The 18,216-nt window shown below is 42.7% G+C and overlaps 1 protein-coding gene across 2 annotated transcripts in view; it reads left to right on the forward strand.

Annotated features, from left to right (window-relative positions):
* Positions 1 to 486: 486 nt before the first annotated feature.
* The window catches only part of CMC1 (C-X9-C motif containing 1), a 46,439-nt gene continuing 28,709 nt past the window's right edge, over positions 487 to 18,216 (forward strand). For both annotated transcript variants that reach the window (XM_066627351.1, XM_066627352.1), the window contains exons 1-2: positions 487 to 691; positions 9,594 to 9,686. In XM_066627351.1, the coding sequence (XP_066483448.1) occupies positions 667 to 691; positions 9,594 to 9,686 (118 nt within the window). In that variant the 5' untranslated portion in view covers positions 487 to 666. The remainder of the gene's footprint in view (positions 692 to 9,593; positions 9,687 to 18,216) is intronic.

An 18,216-nucleotide genomic window follows, 5' to 3' on the forward strand; every position in this document is an offset into this window, starting at 1 on the left:
TAGTTTCTGGTCATCAATTTGTGCATGATCAGATATGGATCAGTAGCTGAAAAACTTGCTTTTGCAGCCAGCTAGCTGCCTTCTTTCCTGCCTTGCCAGCCTCACAAGGCATCCTAATACAGACCTGCCTTTTTCCACCATTCCACCCCTAAAAGTCCTGGCAAGTACCCCTGGGGGTACACATACCCCAGCGTTGGGAACCACTGAGTTACACCCCACAGGCTTACCACCCCCCAAATCTCCACCTTTCCAACTCCAGGAATTTCTCCTAAAGGAAATTTCCTGAGGCAACTCTTATGAGAAGCTCTGAACGGAACACCCCAGAACTCTCAGGAAAGACCCCACTATTCCTCCCCACCCTTGCTGTGCTAACAGTAACTAGCACCACTGCGCATGCGCTCCCTTTGACTTGCCCTTCCTCACTGCAGGCTCATGCTTTCTCCTGCGACTCTCCGGCGCTTTGGAACGCATGCGCAGTCCCTTAGAACCTTCCCCCTCGTGATGGAGAGGTAGCACGCTGGACTCTGAAGTTGCCCAGTGGGCGCGTGCGCTGAGCGTTCCAGGGTGTGAGTGCACGCGGGGGGCAAGAGTCCTGGTCATGTTGCCAGTGCCGCCGCCGCCGCCTTTGCAACAGTAGCAGCTGCCTTTAAAGCAAGGGAGCTGCAGATGGAACCTACCCAAGGCGCAGAAGGTAGGGGTGGTCGCTGCCTACTCTTGTTTACATGCATGACTCATGCTGCTGCTGCTTGTAGCAAGAGTTAGGACCTGTAGCAAGTAGCTTGTAGCAAGTGGGGTAAAGACCCGCTACTCCTCCTCTTCCACCTTTTGGGTCGTTGTCTTACAGCCCAATCCTATGTATATCTACTCAGAAGTAAGTCCCATTAGTATCAGTGGAGCTTACTCCCAGGAAAGTGTGGAGAAGATGGGGCTATCTGGCTGCAATCCTATGTACACTTTCCTGGGAGTAAGCCCCTTTGAATAGAATGGGACTTACTCCCGAGTAGACATGCATAGGATTGGAATCTGCGGTTGCAATCCTATCCACATTTACCTATGGGAGTAAGCCCCATTGACTAGAATGGGGCTTACTTCTGAATAGACATGCATAGGATTGGGCTGTCAGGCTGCAATCCTGTCCACACTTACCTGGGAGCAAGGCCCTACTGACTATAACAGGACTGACTTCCCGGTAGACATGTGCAGGATGTTGGGCTGTAAATTTCTCTTTCTCCTGCATCTTCTTCAGTAATTATTATTATTATTAACAACAGTGTTTCTATACTGCTTTTCAACAAAAAGTTCACAAAGCAGTTTACAGAGAAAAATCAAATAACTAATGGCTCCCTGTCCCAAAAGGACTCACAATCTAAAAAGAAGCAAAAGAACACGAGCAGACAGCCTCTAGAAGAGACACTGCTGGGGTGAGGAGGGCCAGTTATTCTCCCCCTGCTAAATTAAAGAGGATGAAAAAGTGCCTCTTAGGGCCCAATCCTATCCAACTTTCCAGCACTGGTGCAGCAGTGATGTAGCCCTTAGGCAAGGGAACAAATGTTCCTTTACCTTGTAGAGGCCTCCATAACTACCCTACCACCACATGATGTAGCACATACCCCATTGGCATGGCTACACCAGGGCTGGAAAGTTGGATAGGATTTGGTCCCCAGTCAGCTACCCAGGGGTTAGTTCCCACAGCTTCTTCTGAACACTGAGAGTGAATGACATCTGGGAATCACAAGGAAGAGTTTGGGTTGGCAGCAGCATGTGCTGTTGTGGCTCACTGTGAAAGGTTTCCAATTTTGTTGTGATACTATTGACAGGAGGGCAAGTGTGTTTGCCTCTGATATGATGATGGGAACCATAGTTGTTGTATGACTTAAAGTGAGGGGGGCTGAATAATTACCCCCTTGACCTCTGTTCATTTGGAATAGAGAGCTGCTAGTGGCTCCAGCCCCCAGTTCCACTTCTCAGTCTTCCTATTGAAAAAATGGGAATAGCTGCTTCCTGGGTGACCTTGGACCAGTCACCATGTCTCAGCCTCAGGGTTGCTGTGAGGACAAAAGGAGGGGAGGAACTAAGTACACCACCCTGAGCTCCTTGGAGGAAGGGTGGTATAAAAATGTGAGTAAATAAATGATCCTCATTCATCAGCCACAGTTTCAGCTCTGTTTAAACTCGATCAGATGATCCCAAGTCGTATGAAGTGCTCAAAGCGCTCTGTGAAATTGCTGGCTCACATTGGAACACTGTAGGCTGCTTTTATTCCTCCTTGGTTTTTTCTTTCTTTCTCTTCCACTTTGTTCCTTAGGCTTCTATTGCTTGGACATTTTGGCATTTTTATTTTGAACCTTGGCAGTGGGCCTTCTCAGAGTCACACAATCTAGAAACCCCTTGATTAGCGTCAACCAAAAATCTTCAGCGAGCTTTTGAGTTTTCCAAAACTCTTCATCAGGCAAAAGGTTAAACAAAGCAGAAAGGGGGCTGGTGGCAAGGCACAGTGGACCTAAGCAGATTTTATGACATTTGGCCTTGTTCTGCAAAGAATGTCACTGCTAGTGGAAGCAGGTGGGGGAAAGGTAGTTTTACAGGTAGGCAAACAAAGTTTTGTCACATGACAGTGAGTGGCCTTTCCATTTGCCAGCTGACCCAGAGAACAAAAATGCCTGATTGGGTTTTTTCTTTCAGGCCAATACCTAGAAAAGCAAAGAGCAAAGCTTGTTCTCTGGCTGAGGTTGTTTTTTGTTTGTTTTTAATTGTATACCTTTGGTGAATAGACATTTACTATGCATTTATGGTCATATGTGCCACTGTACTGTGGCATTGTATCTGTCAGAATAGTCCCATTATTGCCTTTGCAAAAACTTCCTCCTACAGAGACTGTGGCAATGTTAATATTGATACTGTGGGACATAGTTTGTCAGTCATAAATGCAAAAATCAATGCTGCTACAGAGAATATCTTTATTAGGACCACTAAAATATCATTACATTTGCCTTAAAGATGATCCATATCCTGCATATGGATTTTTTTTTTTTCCTAATGGAGCAACAGGGCTATTGAAGATGATTATTTTTTTTAATCCAGATTCCCTAACCGTGGATTTGGAATCCATGGTTCTAACTAACCATGGATTCCAAACCCCTGGTGGAAGCCAGACCTGAGCTCCCAGATGCCACCAGATATGCTGTTTGGCGGCACCTGGGAACGATTCTGAGGCCCGTAAGGGCCGCATATGGCCTCTACGGGCCTCAGAAAGACTCTAAGTGTGACTGGGATGAGGTTCTTGTCACGTTTGGATTCTCTGTGGGTTGGAACCTGCAGATTTTATTATTTGTGAGTTTTGGTATCTGCGGGTGGGTGTCCAGGAACAGATCCCCCGTGGATAGAGATTTCGGCTGAATACTGTTACAATGGTGACTTGGTTGTATTCTGTGACAAAGGGCCCAGTCCTATTCAACTTTCCAACACTGATGCAGTCACAATGCAGCTCTGAGGTAAACTCTTCCCACCCACCCCCACCCGCTGCAGGAAGCAGCTCATGCCCTGTTGGCATGGCTGCATTGGTGCTAGTAAACTGGATAGGCGTGGGCACTGAATCTTTTATCTCTGGCTTCTGTTCATATAGCTGCCCTTTGAAAAGAGTAAGGCCTTTATGAGTATTGTGCTACAGTTCTCTCTTGAAAACAAAGCACAAGACTGCTATAATTATGCTAAACAGTTTTTTAATGGACTTCCCTATTATGCTAATATTCAGTATGTTTAGTTGCAACTGTCTGGCACAACATTACAATTTTTAGATTAACAGTATACCAGTATATTTTTGTCTGGTTATATATAAAGTTATTGCCTTGCATTATCTTTATTTTTTTAGTTTTTATTATGCCTTTCAGCCTCCAAAGAAGCCCCACAGGTGGCTTGTGTCCATTACAGATACACTGAATAACATTACCTCACATGTTTAAGAACATGGTTAGATACATTACATATTTCATCCTGTGAAGCTGAGAAGTAGGTACCTGTGGACTTGCCTTCTATGAACAATATTAGGTTGGAGGTAGGGGAAAGGACGGTAGAAGTAAAAGTTAGGGGAAATGTGAAATATTCCACAAATGGTCACCTGAGTTTCCATCACAGTTTAATTTCTGAAATAATTTATCAGACACTCCTGGATCCTAATATAATCATCTTCACATTTACCATTTTTTTAAACTTGCTGGAATTTCCTTTCTATGGAATTATTGTATTTTTGAAAACATTTCTATCCTACTTATTTCACTCTAAAATAATACATAATATTATATGACGCTTGTCAACAAAAAAAGTCCACAAAGCAGTTTGCAGAGAATTCACACAACTAAAATGAAGGTACCCAAAGTGAGTTACAGCATAATAAAGGAATTATCAAACCAATACAAGTTACTAAAAATCAATAAATAGTCAAAAGTTGGCAAAACAAAATAAGAGATTAAAAGTACAAAAGCAAAAACCTAAATAATTCAACTAATACACAGGAAGAGCTCAAAAATGGAGAGCCATAGAAATTAAATTAGACTTAGGATTGGACTATAAAAGAAGGTGAATTAAAATCTCTTAAATGCCCAATGTGTCTAAAGAAGAATTTTAAAGTAGTTGTATTGCTTTGAATTCATCAACAAAAATTTTACACTAACCAGATTTTAAAGCTGGTTTTCTAATCCTGGTAAATAGCAAACCCTGACTAGCTAATTCTAACCATGGCCAAGGTCATTGCCAACAAAATTTTAACCATTATTGTTTTGGTTAGAAAATATTTCTTTTACAGAAGAGAGGAAACACATAATACCAAAATCTGGTTCTGACCTTTCAGTGTATCTGCTGGACCATTGACTATATTTCTTTCTGTTTTTCTCAACCAGATTCTAGATACGTGTTTTATGTCCATCACTTAACTGGCTTGTTGGTTTTTTCCCCTGCTATTAAAGTACAGTGTTATACAGAGGGGTGCAAACCTTTTCTTGCTTGTTTTCTTCTTTGCTATCAAAACACTGTTTTTATTTTTGAGGAGCTCTACATACCAGGTTGTGTCAAGGCACATTCTCACCTGTAGTTGGTGTTGTGCTATTAAGTGGGTGACTGATACATGGTGGTTGTTGATGTTACTCCTGGGACCATTTTTTTATAGCAGCAATATGTGCTGAAATGCTGTGCTTGGCTTTGGCAATGTTAAACTACTTAAATGACAGCCATTGCCATTTTCTGTGCTGCTATGTTAGGGCCCAATCCTATCCAATTTTCCAGCACTGGTGCAGCTGCAATGCAGCCCCAAGGTAAGGGAACAAATGTTCCCATACCTTGAGGTGGCATCTGTGACTGCTGCCCCACCACAAGATGCAGTGCATGCCCCATTGGCACAGCTGCACTGGCACTGAAAAATTGGATAGGATTGGGCCCTTAGTCACTTTTCAGTGTTCCAGTGAAAATGGCAGTGGTGTACTGCTGTGACAATGGCAGTAGTGAAAATGGCAGTTGATGTCTTAGAGAAAGAGATGCATGCTTAAAAATTCAGAGCATGTTCCATAGTTTATAGACCAAACTCACCAATCTGAAAATCTCCTGTAATTTGCTCAGTCAGAAATTATTGTTAATAACAGATTCATGCTGCAATCCTATATATGCTTACTTGGGAACAAGTTCCACTGAATCTAGTGGGACTGACATCTGGGTACACCAAGCTTAGACAGTCTTTTTCTTTTCAATGCTTTATTTAAGGCTGCAGTCCTGTCCACACTTACCTGTGAGTAAGGTCTATTGACTATAATGGAACTTACTTCTGAGTAGATATGCATAGGCTTGGGCTCTAAATGAAATATCAGCCTTGGAGGTATACATGATACTGGTAAGTATACTATACATTTATTTAGTGAATTTTTAACCCGCCTTTCTTCCAGTGAGGGCACATGAAGGCAGCTCAAAACATTTAAGAACAATAACATAGTAATCAATAGAGACAATAAAGCTTTACCAAAGAAAACATGGGCTTAGTTCCATTAGTGATATTACTGAGTTATGTGGATGAGCAAGGTGAGTATGAGGATTGGGTCATAACTCAGTGGTAGAGTCCATGTTTTGCAATAGGAGGTCCTATTGTCAGTCCCTGACATTTCTAATTAAGGCTGGGAAAGACTCCTTCCTGAAACACTGGCGAACTGCTGCCAGTCTGTGTAGGCCAGAGTGGTTCAACATATGGCCTGCAAGGCCCTTTTTGGTGTCCCTTGAAAGACCTGCAGCAGCCACCACCCACTGCCTCCTTCACTTCAGTGGCTTTTCTATATCCCCACTGCAGCTTCTCATTTGGAGGCAAGCCGGAACAGTGCAGCAGGGAGATCCAAAAACCCTACTACACACACCTCCTCCGCCTCCTGCCACCTGAACCTCCTGAGTGACTTCAGCAGCACAGAACCCAGAAATAATTGGCGGTGATGATCATCATGTTACCACTAATTACTTCTGTGTCTGCATCTGCGCAGTTGGGGGGGGGTGACCCCAGGGTCATTCTCCCCCCCCCCCCAGTTGTTGGAAGTAGGATCACCTTGGTGTAGACAATATTTAGATGGACCCTGACACTGGCACAGGGGCCAGGACCGCACCTGTCCAGACAGCATCATGTGAGGACATGAAACTCTGCACTGATTGATATAATAATGCCCAGTGTAGAGAGACCCCAAATAAATTTTCCCCAGAAAAGGTCACTTGCTGCATCTTTTTGTGAACCAGTGCTCTGGAAATGTGGAAGTATATCTTCCCCCAGGTCTAACTGAGAAAAACAGCATGCCTTGGCTCTTACATGTTTGAAAAGCACTCGACTAGCCACTGAAATTAGTTGCAAGCAGGGTTGCAAAACCACACTGAAACCTTAAGGGCCTGAATAAATTTTGGCCCAAGTCTTTCTCCACCTGTGCTCTAGCCATTGTCCTAACTGTGTCTCATCATCTGCAACTTCTTGATCAGTTTGGTGAGAGCCCAGTGGAAACAACTGCCTGAGAGTGACTGTGTTGATCACCCTGCGATCTTCCTAGTCTAGAGATTCATAAGGGTGGCATTATTGTCACTGGCAGTGCTAACCAATGAGTCCCAATTAGCACTTTGAAAAGAATCACCTAGAATTGAAACATCTGAATTGGTTGATGATAATAGTGCTTTCTTTTAGGGACTACAGTAGGATGCAGTGGAAAGTGGGATGCCTGAACTTGGCCTGAATATGTGTGCCAAGGTGGATCTTGATTTTTTTTCCCTTTTTTTGGTAACTTGGAAAAAGGCCACAGAGAAACTGTGAGTGTTAGATGTAGTTTTTCTGTGCAGCTGTGTTTTCTTCTCAGTCATTCAAAGGCATGACTGACCTCTTAGCAGCTAAGGTGTCTTAGGTATACTTATGAGGAAGTTGAATCGCTAGCTGCTCAATTAGACAAACTCTGAGCCGACATGCTTAGGATTTCACTGTACATCAGTTGTTCTAAACAGCGGTTGATTAAATCTAGAAAGTATTAAAAGCATGAACTTTTTTCATCTTATGAAATTTTGTTACATCTTTTCATCTCCCTGTTTTTGTTATACTGTTTTGATTTTGATTACTAAACTAACACCACAATCCTATGCATATTTACTCAGAGCAGAGTTTCTGAAACTGGGTCGGGATCCACTAGGTGGGTCGTGAGCCAATTTCAGGTGGGTCCCCATTCATTTCAATACTTTATTTTTAATATATTAGACTTAATGCTACAATGGTATGTGCATTTGGGGAAATGTTACAGACGTGTACTTTTAACAAGCTACTATATACAGTATTTATATATGTTTTTAACAATGATAGTAAATGGGACTTACTCCTGGGTAAGTGTGGGTAGGATTGTAGCCTAGGATTGTTAACAATTTTCCTGCTGGATGATGGCACTTCCGGCCATGACATCACTTCCGGTGGATCCTGACAGATTCTTATTCTAAAAAGTGGGTCCCAGTGCTAAATGTGTGAGAACCACCGACTCAGAGATACATTCTATTGTGTTCAGTTTGGCTTACTCACAGGAAAGTGTGCTTAGGATTGCAACCATATAGCTGCTTTATCTCTGTTCAGAGTTTACATTTAGACCTCACCAAGTATTACAGAATTACTGCAGAATCTGATTTCTGACTTACAAGGATACAAGCATTGTGACTTTTTTTTAGCAAACATGCTTGTCAGTATTCTCATAATCCTGTACTGCTATATCACAAGAACACATGAGCCCCAAAGCAAAATGTAAGATAACAGATTCAGCCAGTGAAAAAGGTGAAAATTGACTTCAAGGTGATGATAGAATAGTGAGAAGTTAAAGCTTTGAAATTTTTTCCCCGGTGTTGTCATCCTTATGCTCTCTCTTAATTTGAATTGATTCGAATGTAAGGTAGAAAAGTCTCAAAATTTGGAGCATTTGGAAAATGCACATGTGAGTGTTGTTCACAAACTGATTTTCAGAAGTCAACTTATCCTTAGGAGCATTCCAGGGAGTGTCATAAATGACATGCAACCCAATCCTATTCGCATTTGCCGGGTAGGAAATTTTTTTGAGTCCATTGGGACTTTTGGGCCAGGCAACTGTGTGTAGATTTGCACTCTAGAATTGAGAAGAAGCAACCTCAAGTCATAATTGTGAGGCAGTTTTTGCTCACACAGGAAGTTGCCCTGAATCATGTTAACCATTGATCCTCCCAACTCAGTACTTTGTGCACTGAGCTAGGTAGGAAGTGGTTCTCAGGGGTTTCAATCTTTTTCACCTTTATCTGGAAGTGCCAAGGATTGGACCTGGAACCCTCTGCATCAGTAACACTGACAGCCCAATCCTGTCCTTTCCACTCCCTGCTGATGCAGCTGTGCCAAAAATGTGAAACTGCATCCAGTGGGGTGATGGATTGGGAGGCTTCAGAGGTGAAAGGGGGTTTCACCTCCTACCCACTCCTGTTCTGTCCTCTTGCCTCTCCCGTTGACTTACTGCACCTGTGGGTGGCTTCAGGCTTCCGCAAAACGGGAAGCGGAGCGCGATTGCCCCACTCTCACTTTCCCTGACCCAGGGAGCCCTGCAGGCGCTCGCGCCCGGCTCTCCACAGCCAGGGACGGCTGCTGCAGGGACTGGAGGGTGCACCCCAGTCCCTGCAGCCTGGTCAAAAGGGAATGTGGAGCGATCGCGCACCGCTTCCAGTTTAGCGGAGCGAGGCGTGATCGCTCCACTGTCACCTTCCCTGACCCGGGGAACCCTGCCAAAGGTTGCGCTGGGCTCCCCGCACCCCCAGGGTACTGCAGGGGGCTTGGGCAAGTGCACCAAGCCCTGCAGCCCCCCTGAGCTGTGCAGTCCTAGGGATCATGCTGCTGCCTCCACCCACCCCCGCAAAGGCTTACTGCAGGATTCAAACTCCCTGCGAGTTTGACAACCGCAGGGTTACTTACACTGACATGTGAACGCTGGAAAAACATCTAATGAGATGCTTGCAAGTATGCTTCAGGACTATTTTATGTCTTTTGTAAATAGCATTTTCATTTCTTTCAATTCACCTGTGTCTTGCCTGGAAATATTATTGCTCTTTTGCAGAGGACCCAAAGCTCAGGCATGTAGAGAAGGATGTTTTGATTCCAAAAATGATGAGAGAGAAGGCCAGGGAGCTGTGTTCTGATAAAGTGCAAGGTGAGAGTGAAATTCTTTGAAATACAAAATCTAGTACTCATGTGACCTGAATGTTATCCGTTGCCAAATGCCATGTCTAGTTTCAAATGTATGTGTGTGTTCTATCCGTCTTTCATTTATTGCAACCCCAATACTTTTGGAAGGCATGGTAGGAGAATACAGAAATAACTACTATCAACACACAGCTACATTCAGTGGATTTAAGAAAAACAAACATTTAATTTACCCTAGTAATACATTTATGACCCAATGTGTGTTCCACTGGCACAGGCTGCCCCTAAAGTGCCATAAAGCATTTTGCATCGGTGCAGGGAGCAGGCATGCTGGCGGGAAGACTGGAATAAGAACATAGGAACAGCCCCACTGGATCAGGCCATAGGCCCATCTAGTCCAGCTTCCTGTATCTCACAGTGGCCCACCAAATGCCCCAGTCCCACCAAATGGAAGAATCTTCTTGCATGTGCTGATGGAGGCTTGCTAGCACAGGTAAATTCAGGGGGAGGGTGGGAAGGGGATTGAATAGGCCAGGGGGACAGTGGAACAAGAATAAGATGGGGCAGGGGTGGGTGGATTGGGCCCAGGAGGGGTGTGGGTTGAGTGGCACAGGCCCCCTTCCGAATCCAGGAAGGCCAAATCCAGACCCCCTTCCAAGTCCAGTTCCACCTGCACAAATCAATCTGAACCCAGTGATCCGGCACTGGTGCCTCTGCATTGCTGCACAGGGATTTAGTTGGGATTTGTCTGTTAGAAGTGCATCTGAACCCAGTGATCGACGTGTATGACAAATATCTGCATCATTTTTGAACTGGAAGTGTTTGTATTCATTCTTTGTTGCTTCGTGTTCTGGCAACCTGTAGGTTTATGTAATTGGTTACAGATTCTTAGGCGCCCTGGCATAGATGTGCCCAGGTTCCTTCAGAATGTTTTGACTACTCAAATCTTCCTACCCCTACAGAATAGCACAAGAGCAAAGAGCACAAGATGGTTTTTGACATTGCCACAAGCAGCAATTTGCCAAGAATCAATAATCTAGTGTTGTATTAAAGGGATTTGTATTCAGTCAAATGTGTAGTGAATGATCTCCAAGGTAGCACCAAGAAGGACCATGCTCCCCTCTGGGGAATCTGGTGCTTCTCCCCACATTGAGATCACACCAAGACCACATGGACATCATGGCTTTGCTGCAAATGGAAGTAGGAGTTCCTCTACCATCAGAAACATAGGATAAAGCATTATATTTCAATCCCTGCACCTAACTGTGTGTCTGCCTGCCCTTGCTGGATTCCCTAAGAGGGGAAAGAATGGCGAGGGTAGCTCCTTGACTAACCTCCCTATTTCATTTCTCTCCTTCTTTCTTCCACACATCCCTGTACAACAGCATATGCACATGCAAGCCTTCTCGGGTTAGCTTGCAAGACTTCAGAGATGAGAGTTCAGTTGCTTTGTGGGTGAAAGCACTAGGCAGGTGATATTAAATGAAAGGATTCATTAGAGATTAGAATGGAATAAGGAAGAAAACAGACAATCAAATTCTATATTTGAGATCAAGAGGCAAAGTTGCAAAATAAAGTATAAAACAGTCTAAGACTTCTCTGACAGGCATCCACTCACAAATTGTAGTGTCCTTCTGGCACCAGAGGGAAAGATGTTCCTGGGAGTTAATTCTTTCCTAGCTGGTTAACATCTTGGCTTGCCTGGTAAAATCCAACTTGCGTCTTGCTCTCTCTGCCTTCTATCTGCTCTGGAGCCAGATTTCACCTTCCAGCTGGGCAGCTCTCTCTTATATCCCTTTTGGGTGTGTAGTACCCCAAACTCTGATAGGCTGGTTTTAAGTTAACTGCCATTCAGTATTCCCAGAGGGGAATGTGGCCCTTCTCATTCAACATTCAAATTTCCCGCTCCCAAGTCAAATGAGCAAAACTGGTTCAATCCATGTGTGAACTAGATTTCAGTCAAGGCTGTTGTTCTTTTGTGATACATAAGAGTCATAGGACTTCAATTAACATTTGAAAGAGGATTGCTGTGTGTGTTAAGTGACTAGAGTCCTATTCGGAATGGAGAATCTGAAGCTTGCTTCCTAGGTCCCCCCTCAGTGTACATAAAGAGCTGCCTTGTAGGGAAAGGCAAGGAATTTTCTCAGGGGAGGGATGTCTTGCTCATGATAGGTACATTAGCAAAAGATGTGTGGTAGTATTATACCACTTATAATCTTGGTTTCTGTATAAGTATCCCTGAGCATACTAGAGCAGATTGTATTATATTAATGATCAGGAATGTCAGGCAGTTCCTGCTTCTTATTATAATGCTCAGAATGGAGGTGGGGGAATTTTCAGTGATAGCTGAGAACATATCACTGCTTACAGAATGCTAGCTGGAAGCTCCTTGGCACCAGGGACCTATTGTATTTTGCCACTCAAACTCCGTCAAGAGCACGTACCTTGATGACGCTATAAATAATATTTACCAACAGAGATGTAAAACAAAGAATCTGTATTTTTCCTTGTTACCTTTAATTAGTGCTCAGAGTTCTTCAGGGTCAGGGCTTTTCTTCATTTGTACTTTAAACTTGCTATGTCTTCTGATAGCTAACCAAACCTAACTTTTAGATAGGTTGCACTATAGACCCAAATAAATGAAAATTTAAATTTGATTTATAATGGTGCTTGGTAATTGAGGGAACAAGAACCTTGAAGTATATGGCATAAGACTCTCACCTCTGCATTCAGCTGAACTGCCAATGTAAGGAGCAACTCCCCATATGTTTTGGAATTACAGGGGAAAGAGGTGTGATGTTGTGAAAATTGCAAAATAACCTAAGTCCTGTGAACAGGAGAGAAATAGAGAGGCTGAAAGCATTCACTCAGGGGAAGTAGGTCAGGTAGCTGGGGGTAGTTCCTCTGCTGCCATCCACTATGCTTTTACCTTGGGTGTGTAGATCTGCATAAGAGGACAAAGAGAAGCATCTGAGACTTTAAAATTGTTTAAAGTATGATTTATTATGGAAGCGTCAGACGCCTTAGGAACTTGGGATGACTGTTCACTGCAGAATTTGTACTCACTGCAGAATTTGCACATAAGAGTACAAAGAGTTTGTTATAAAGTCCTGATATTTGGTGTGTGCATAGGAAGTAAAAATATAGTTATGATTATTGTTTCTTGCTTTGCTTTCTTCAGAAGATAAATCAGTCCAATACCACGTTTTGAGAGAAATGTGTTCAGTATAAGAGAAAAGAACAGAGTGACTGCGTTTTTATTCAGTGGTGGTTCTGGTGCTTTTCCTCGTCATGTCACCGCAAATACTTCCGTGCCTCCTCCTCCTTTCCCCCTTTTTTAAAAAAGGGGGCATTAGGCGGCCCAGTCTCCAATGGAGCCTTTTGCATCACTACTAGTAACGTGAAAGGCTCCAACAGAGCTTTTTCACTTTGCTAGAGGCGGTGTCGAGGAGTCAAGTAGCTGGTTGTAGTGGCTGCTTCCAGGAGGCAGGTGCCGCTTCTAACCTCCTGGAAGCGGCCACTAAAAGCAGTGCTTGCCTCCTGGATGCCACTTATAGTGGTGCCAGAAAGCTCTGATGGAGTCTTTCATACCACTGCTACGTGGTGCGAAAGGCACTAGTGAAACTGGAAGTGACGCCTGCCTTCTCCTAAAACAGCAGTTCTAAGGGCCACCTTCTCCTCCACCTTCTTTTTTCTTTAAAGGGGGAGCAAAAAGGGCAGCCCACAGATGCGGTCTGGAACTGTGCCAACAGTAGATGCAGGAAAGGAAAAAAAACAACCTGGAGGAATTACAGAGGATAACAGAAAAAAATAAATCAAGGCGTGCAGAAAGGAAATAGGAAAAAGGTATTAAAGTTTAGAAAGGGGTCTAAGTTGAAATATATACAATTGTGAATGGTTTGGAAGAGCAATGAGTGTAGAGTCTGACTTTAAAACAACACTGTTGATCTGTGTAACAAGTTGTCATCAAATGTACCAATAGGGAAATTTTCACATGCCAAGTTCTTGTCACCTGTAACCTGCTTTGAGGTGGGGTAGATAAAGTTTATCCTCTTTTTCAATCCTGGCTAGTCTAGACAAAGCTAAATACAAGAAGCAAATCTATAGTTGTGCCAAAAAAGGTGACTAGTAATGACAGTGGCTCTCAACCTCACAATGTGAGCTGTGTCTTTTTTTTTCCCTTTGAGGTTGTTGCTGTTTAATGCCACAACCACAAGTTGAAGTCAAATCTAGAAATGCCATAGCATAACTTTGTAAGAAGAAGGCTTAGACATATTTGTGGACAAAAAGGTGTGAGCTATAAGTATTGTATTGTATTGGCAAGACTATGGTATCACGCTCTGAAAGGTGGTTCTGTAGTGATCCTACTAAATGTTATACAGGCATAACTCAGTAATAGAGGGCTTGATCCTATCCAATTTTCCAGTGCTAATGCAGCTGGGCACACACTGCATCCTATAGTGGGAGGGGGGCAATCACAGAGGCCTCCTCAAGGTAAGGGAATGCTTGTTTCCTTACCTCGAGGCTGCATTGTGGCTGCATCAGCACCAGAAAGTTGGATAGGATTGCGGTCCAGAGTCTAGAGGCAATGTAGTGCTTACTTCTCAATGCCAGACAAGCAAGGTGAGAGGGGGCTTGTTGGAGGGTGTGCAGGTGGGTGAAAGGAAGCGGTGTTGGATTTTCTGGAAGCATTGCAAGATGACCTAATTTAGACTCAGAATATTGGGGGGACGACTATTTCCTTTGAGGGCTTGTTTCTCTTTTCTGAACCTGACCAGAAGGGCATAAATAATCACTACCTACAAGACACTCGAGTACTGTGATTGATTATTTTGGCACACCTGAAATATCCGAAATAATCAGAAGCATACTTTTTCCCCGATTACAGAACATTATCTTAGTTGGAATAAGACAAGATACTTGCCTTATGTATGTATACTTGCCTTATCATAAGGTATGGAGCACTTATAATAAACATGGATTTTTTAAGCACTCTTTTCTCCCAGTTAACCTGCCTGAATCTGACTAAATGATTCTGTGTTATTTGACAAATCTCATTTCTTAGTTTCACATAGGATCACCTTCAAATGTGTATGCTGCTGTCTCATGCACTGATTTTGCCCCTTCGTAGAAAAGATGCGCTCTTATTCCCAATTGCATTGAAATCTGTTAAGAAAGCTATGGAATGTTGAATACAGGTGTTCAAATAATTGTGATACATTGTAAAAGCCACAGTGCTCAAGTTTACACTTCCACTTATGTGTTGTGGTCATGTTGTCTAGGTGTGAATAAAACACAAACAGGGAGAATTCCCTTTCCATATATTTTTATTAACTTGATTGCTCAGCTTGCAAATGGGTTTTTTTTCCCTTCTAACTTCAGAGTAAACTCATTACTAGGTTATAAACTTTAATAAAACTAACCTGTGTTGCTTATAGGGTTTGTCTTTAAAACTTATTATATATTGATTCTGTTTAAAAGCTGGGCATTGCAGTGCAAAAGCATTCAAATTGTACTGAAAATTTGCAACTACAGGTGGAGCCTGATTATCCACAGATCTGGTTCAGTGCGGGTTTCCTGGACCTTCCGAAGGTATCTGTCCTTTTCTGCGGGCGTCACAATGGCCCTTACAACAAAAATGAAAAAACCAAAACAAAAAAACACTACTTTGGTTTCCTGAGGGTCAAAGGGTCCTTTTACCTTGAAGAGATCTCCATGACTGCACCATCACTGCAAAATGCAATATGCACCCCATTAGCATAGCTACATCAGCACGAAAGTTGGTTAGGATTGGGCTGTTACTGAGTAGAGAAGTGTGCAGCCATTCCTTGGAGAAGCAGGCCTAACACACTGTAACTTCGGGGCTAGACTATAGCGATCCACTTTTTGTAGGGCTCCTCTTGATGACATTTTGAAGATTGGAGCCGATGCAAAATGTTTAGGCCAATCTCTAAAGAGGGTGGATCATCATTATCTCAATGCTTCTGTAACTGCACTGGCTCTCTGTTCTCTTTTGAGCTGAATTCAAGGTGCCCATACTTAATGACGGAACTGATCCAGATCCAGAAACTTCTTCTACTCACATTCCACTGTAAATCTTTAAGATTAGTCAGGGACCTTCTCCTACGTATATTGTCTGTGTGCCAAGTCAGGTCTGGAAGAATGAAAATGTTGGGGAGAGGAAGTTCTCAGTGGCTGTCCTATAAGTTTAAAGTTTTATTCTCTGAAGACTCACCACAGTCAACACGCCATATCTTCTGGAAGTAATGTGGTGCATGAATTCCTGCTGCAATTGGTGACTAAGGGCCCAATCTTGCCCAACTTTTCAGTGCCAGTGCAACCACAATGCAGCGCTGGGGAGAGGGAACAAATGTTCCCTTATCTGGAGGAGGCCTCCATGACTGTTCCCCTACTGTAGGATGTAGCACATACCTCATTGGCACAGTTGCACCAGTGCTAGAAAATTGGATAGGATATGGCCCAAAGAATATAGTACAATAACTAAAATGTGAATCCCTGAATGTCTTTAAGTGAACCTGGGTAGAATAGTAAATAGTGGAAAGCCATTAACTCAATCAAAACATACATTATGTTTTACTTACTACTTATGTCTTGTCTTCAGGAATTTGGTGTTGGTAGTTGTTGGGTGATAAGGAATTAAAAACAGAATAGAATATTTTCCTTTTATTCTTCATCATCAAACAGCTATATGTTTTAAATGGTCTGAAGACAATTGCTTTTATTAAAAATGTGTGATTGCGATAGTTATAGATTCATACACGTGGCTGCATGCCCCATAAAATTATAAACACTTGGTATAGCTGTACAGTGAGAATTATGAAAGGGTTCTTCTGCCAAATGCCATTTCCAAATGCCACCATTCTTACTCTCCCCAGGGACTGCATTGATACTTAGTGAAGATGATGGGACGAAACACCACTTCAGGCTTCCCTACAGTAGAGTAAGGCCAATGTCAACCATAGTTTCAGTAATACACACTTAATCAACAATCCTGTAGCTGGTACTGTCTCTGTCCCCTGAGGGGCCACCTGCACCAGACCATGACCCTTGCACCTGACACATCAAGACCCGCAAAAGGAAAGCAATCCCGAAGACTGGACAAATGTTGGCGCTGACTATTTAAATGCCCAAGGACACCTGAAGTAGCACTTGGTAAATGTCTTATACTCTCTCATCAGAAATGTAGATAAGGAAATGGGTGGAATACTTGGTAGTATTGTGCTGGGTTTAGTTTCTGACACTTCCTCCTTCTCTTTCCTAATAAAATAAATACATTCCGAGGTTGTGTCAACCTGCAAGGAAATAGGCTCTTGAGTAGTCCAGGGTTCTACAGATAACATTGTTCATTGTGAAGTGCGTACAGTGCTAAGACTTGGAATACCACCTGTACTGGCAAGCAATGTTAAAATGCATCACTTCCCCTCTAAATTTCTTATTCTGTAGTGTCAGAAAATATTCGGTTAACTACCAAAAAAGCTCCCATTAATCCTATTTGAGAGAAATTGTATAGCTATATAATATAATGCTGCCTAATACTTAGAACCAAGAAACATACCGTGTCCTGTTTTCAGATTCCCTCCCTTACTTCATATTGCAACCTTGATCTTCAATTCTGTTGTCAAGCTCCAACCCTAAAATGGGTCATACTCGTTGGACATCACCATTTTCTTTGGCTCAGTGTAGTTTGTCTGGGTGTGAGAGTTGGTGAGACAGACTGGCAAAGATAGCAGGAAAAAGAATGACTTCACTATGTTGGTGAACTCCCCCTCTGTATAGGAAAAGATAGTTGTGCTTAAAAAGCGGACCCTATGTTGTGGGTCAGCATACTAGAACAGCATATTACGGCCAGTTTATTTTTTGATGTCACATGTTTTCATTGTAGTTTCCTCTCCTTATGCCTATTCAGGCATAATTTATGATCGGAGGCATGCAAGTAAATGGATGATGATGAAGAATTTATTTTAAGACTTTTAAGCAAGGAAAAGCTGGTACTTGTTCTTTAGCTTATCCTTCTTCGTTTTCCCTTTACAAACTTGCATGAACACTGCACAAGGGAAAGAATGAAGCTGCTAGCAAGAACCAGTGAGTCAACCCCAAGATGTCTTTGTCGACCATATCCACACTTTCACCTGACAGAGAAAGGTAGTGTGGTGAAGACTGAGCTGACCAGCAACCCCAGAGTTGCCATGATGTGGTCTCTGCTGCAGCTCTTGCCATTAATAATGAGATATTTTGTTTCCTGTTTCTGAAAGATTGGATATCCCGTCCCCAGACATCGGTAGGGCCTTTAATACAATTTTGTCATACAGGAAATGAATATTACTTGAGGCAATATTTATGGTTTTGCCATATTTTTTAATCTCTCTTTTTTTAATTGATATTGTCCATTCAGAAAACATCCTAGTTCTAGATTGTTGCTACATCTTTTAGTGAATAAAATATGCTACTCTGTTCCTACTTTAAGTAGTTGTATGAACTAACACTCTGGCAAGGGTGACTGTTAAGATGCTGAACAT

This window comes from Tiliqua scincoides, chromosome 5 (assembly GCF_035046505.1).
Source record: "Tiliqua scincoides isolate rTilSci1 chromosome 5, rTilSci1.hap2, whole genome shotgun sequence".
Lineage (NCBI taxonomy): Eukaryota > Metazoa > Chordata > Lepidosauria > Squamata > Scincidae > Tiliqua > Tiliqua scincoides.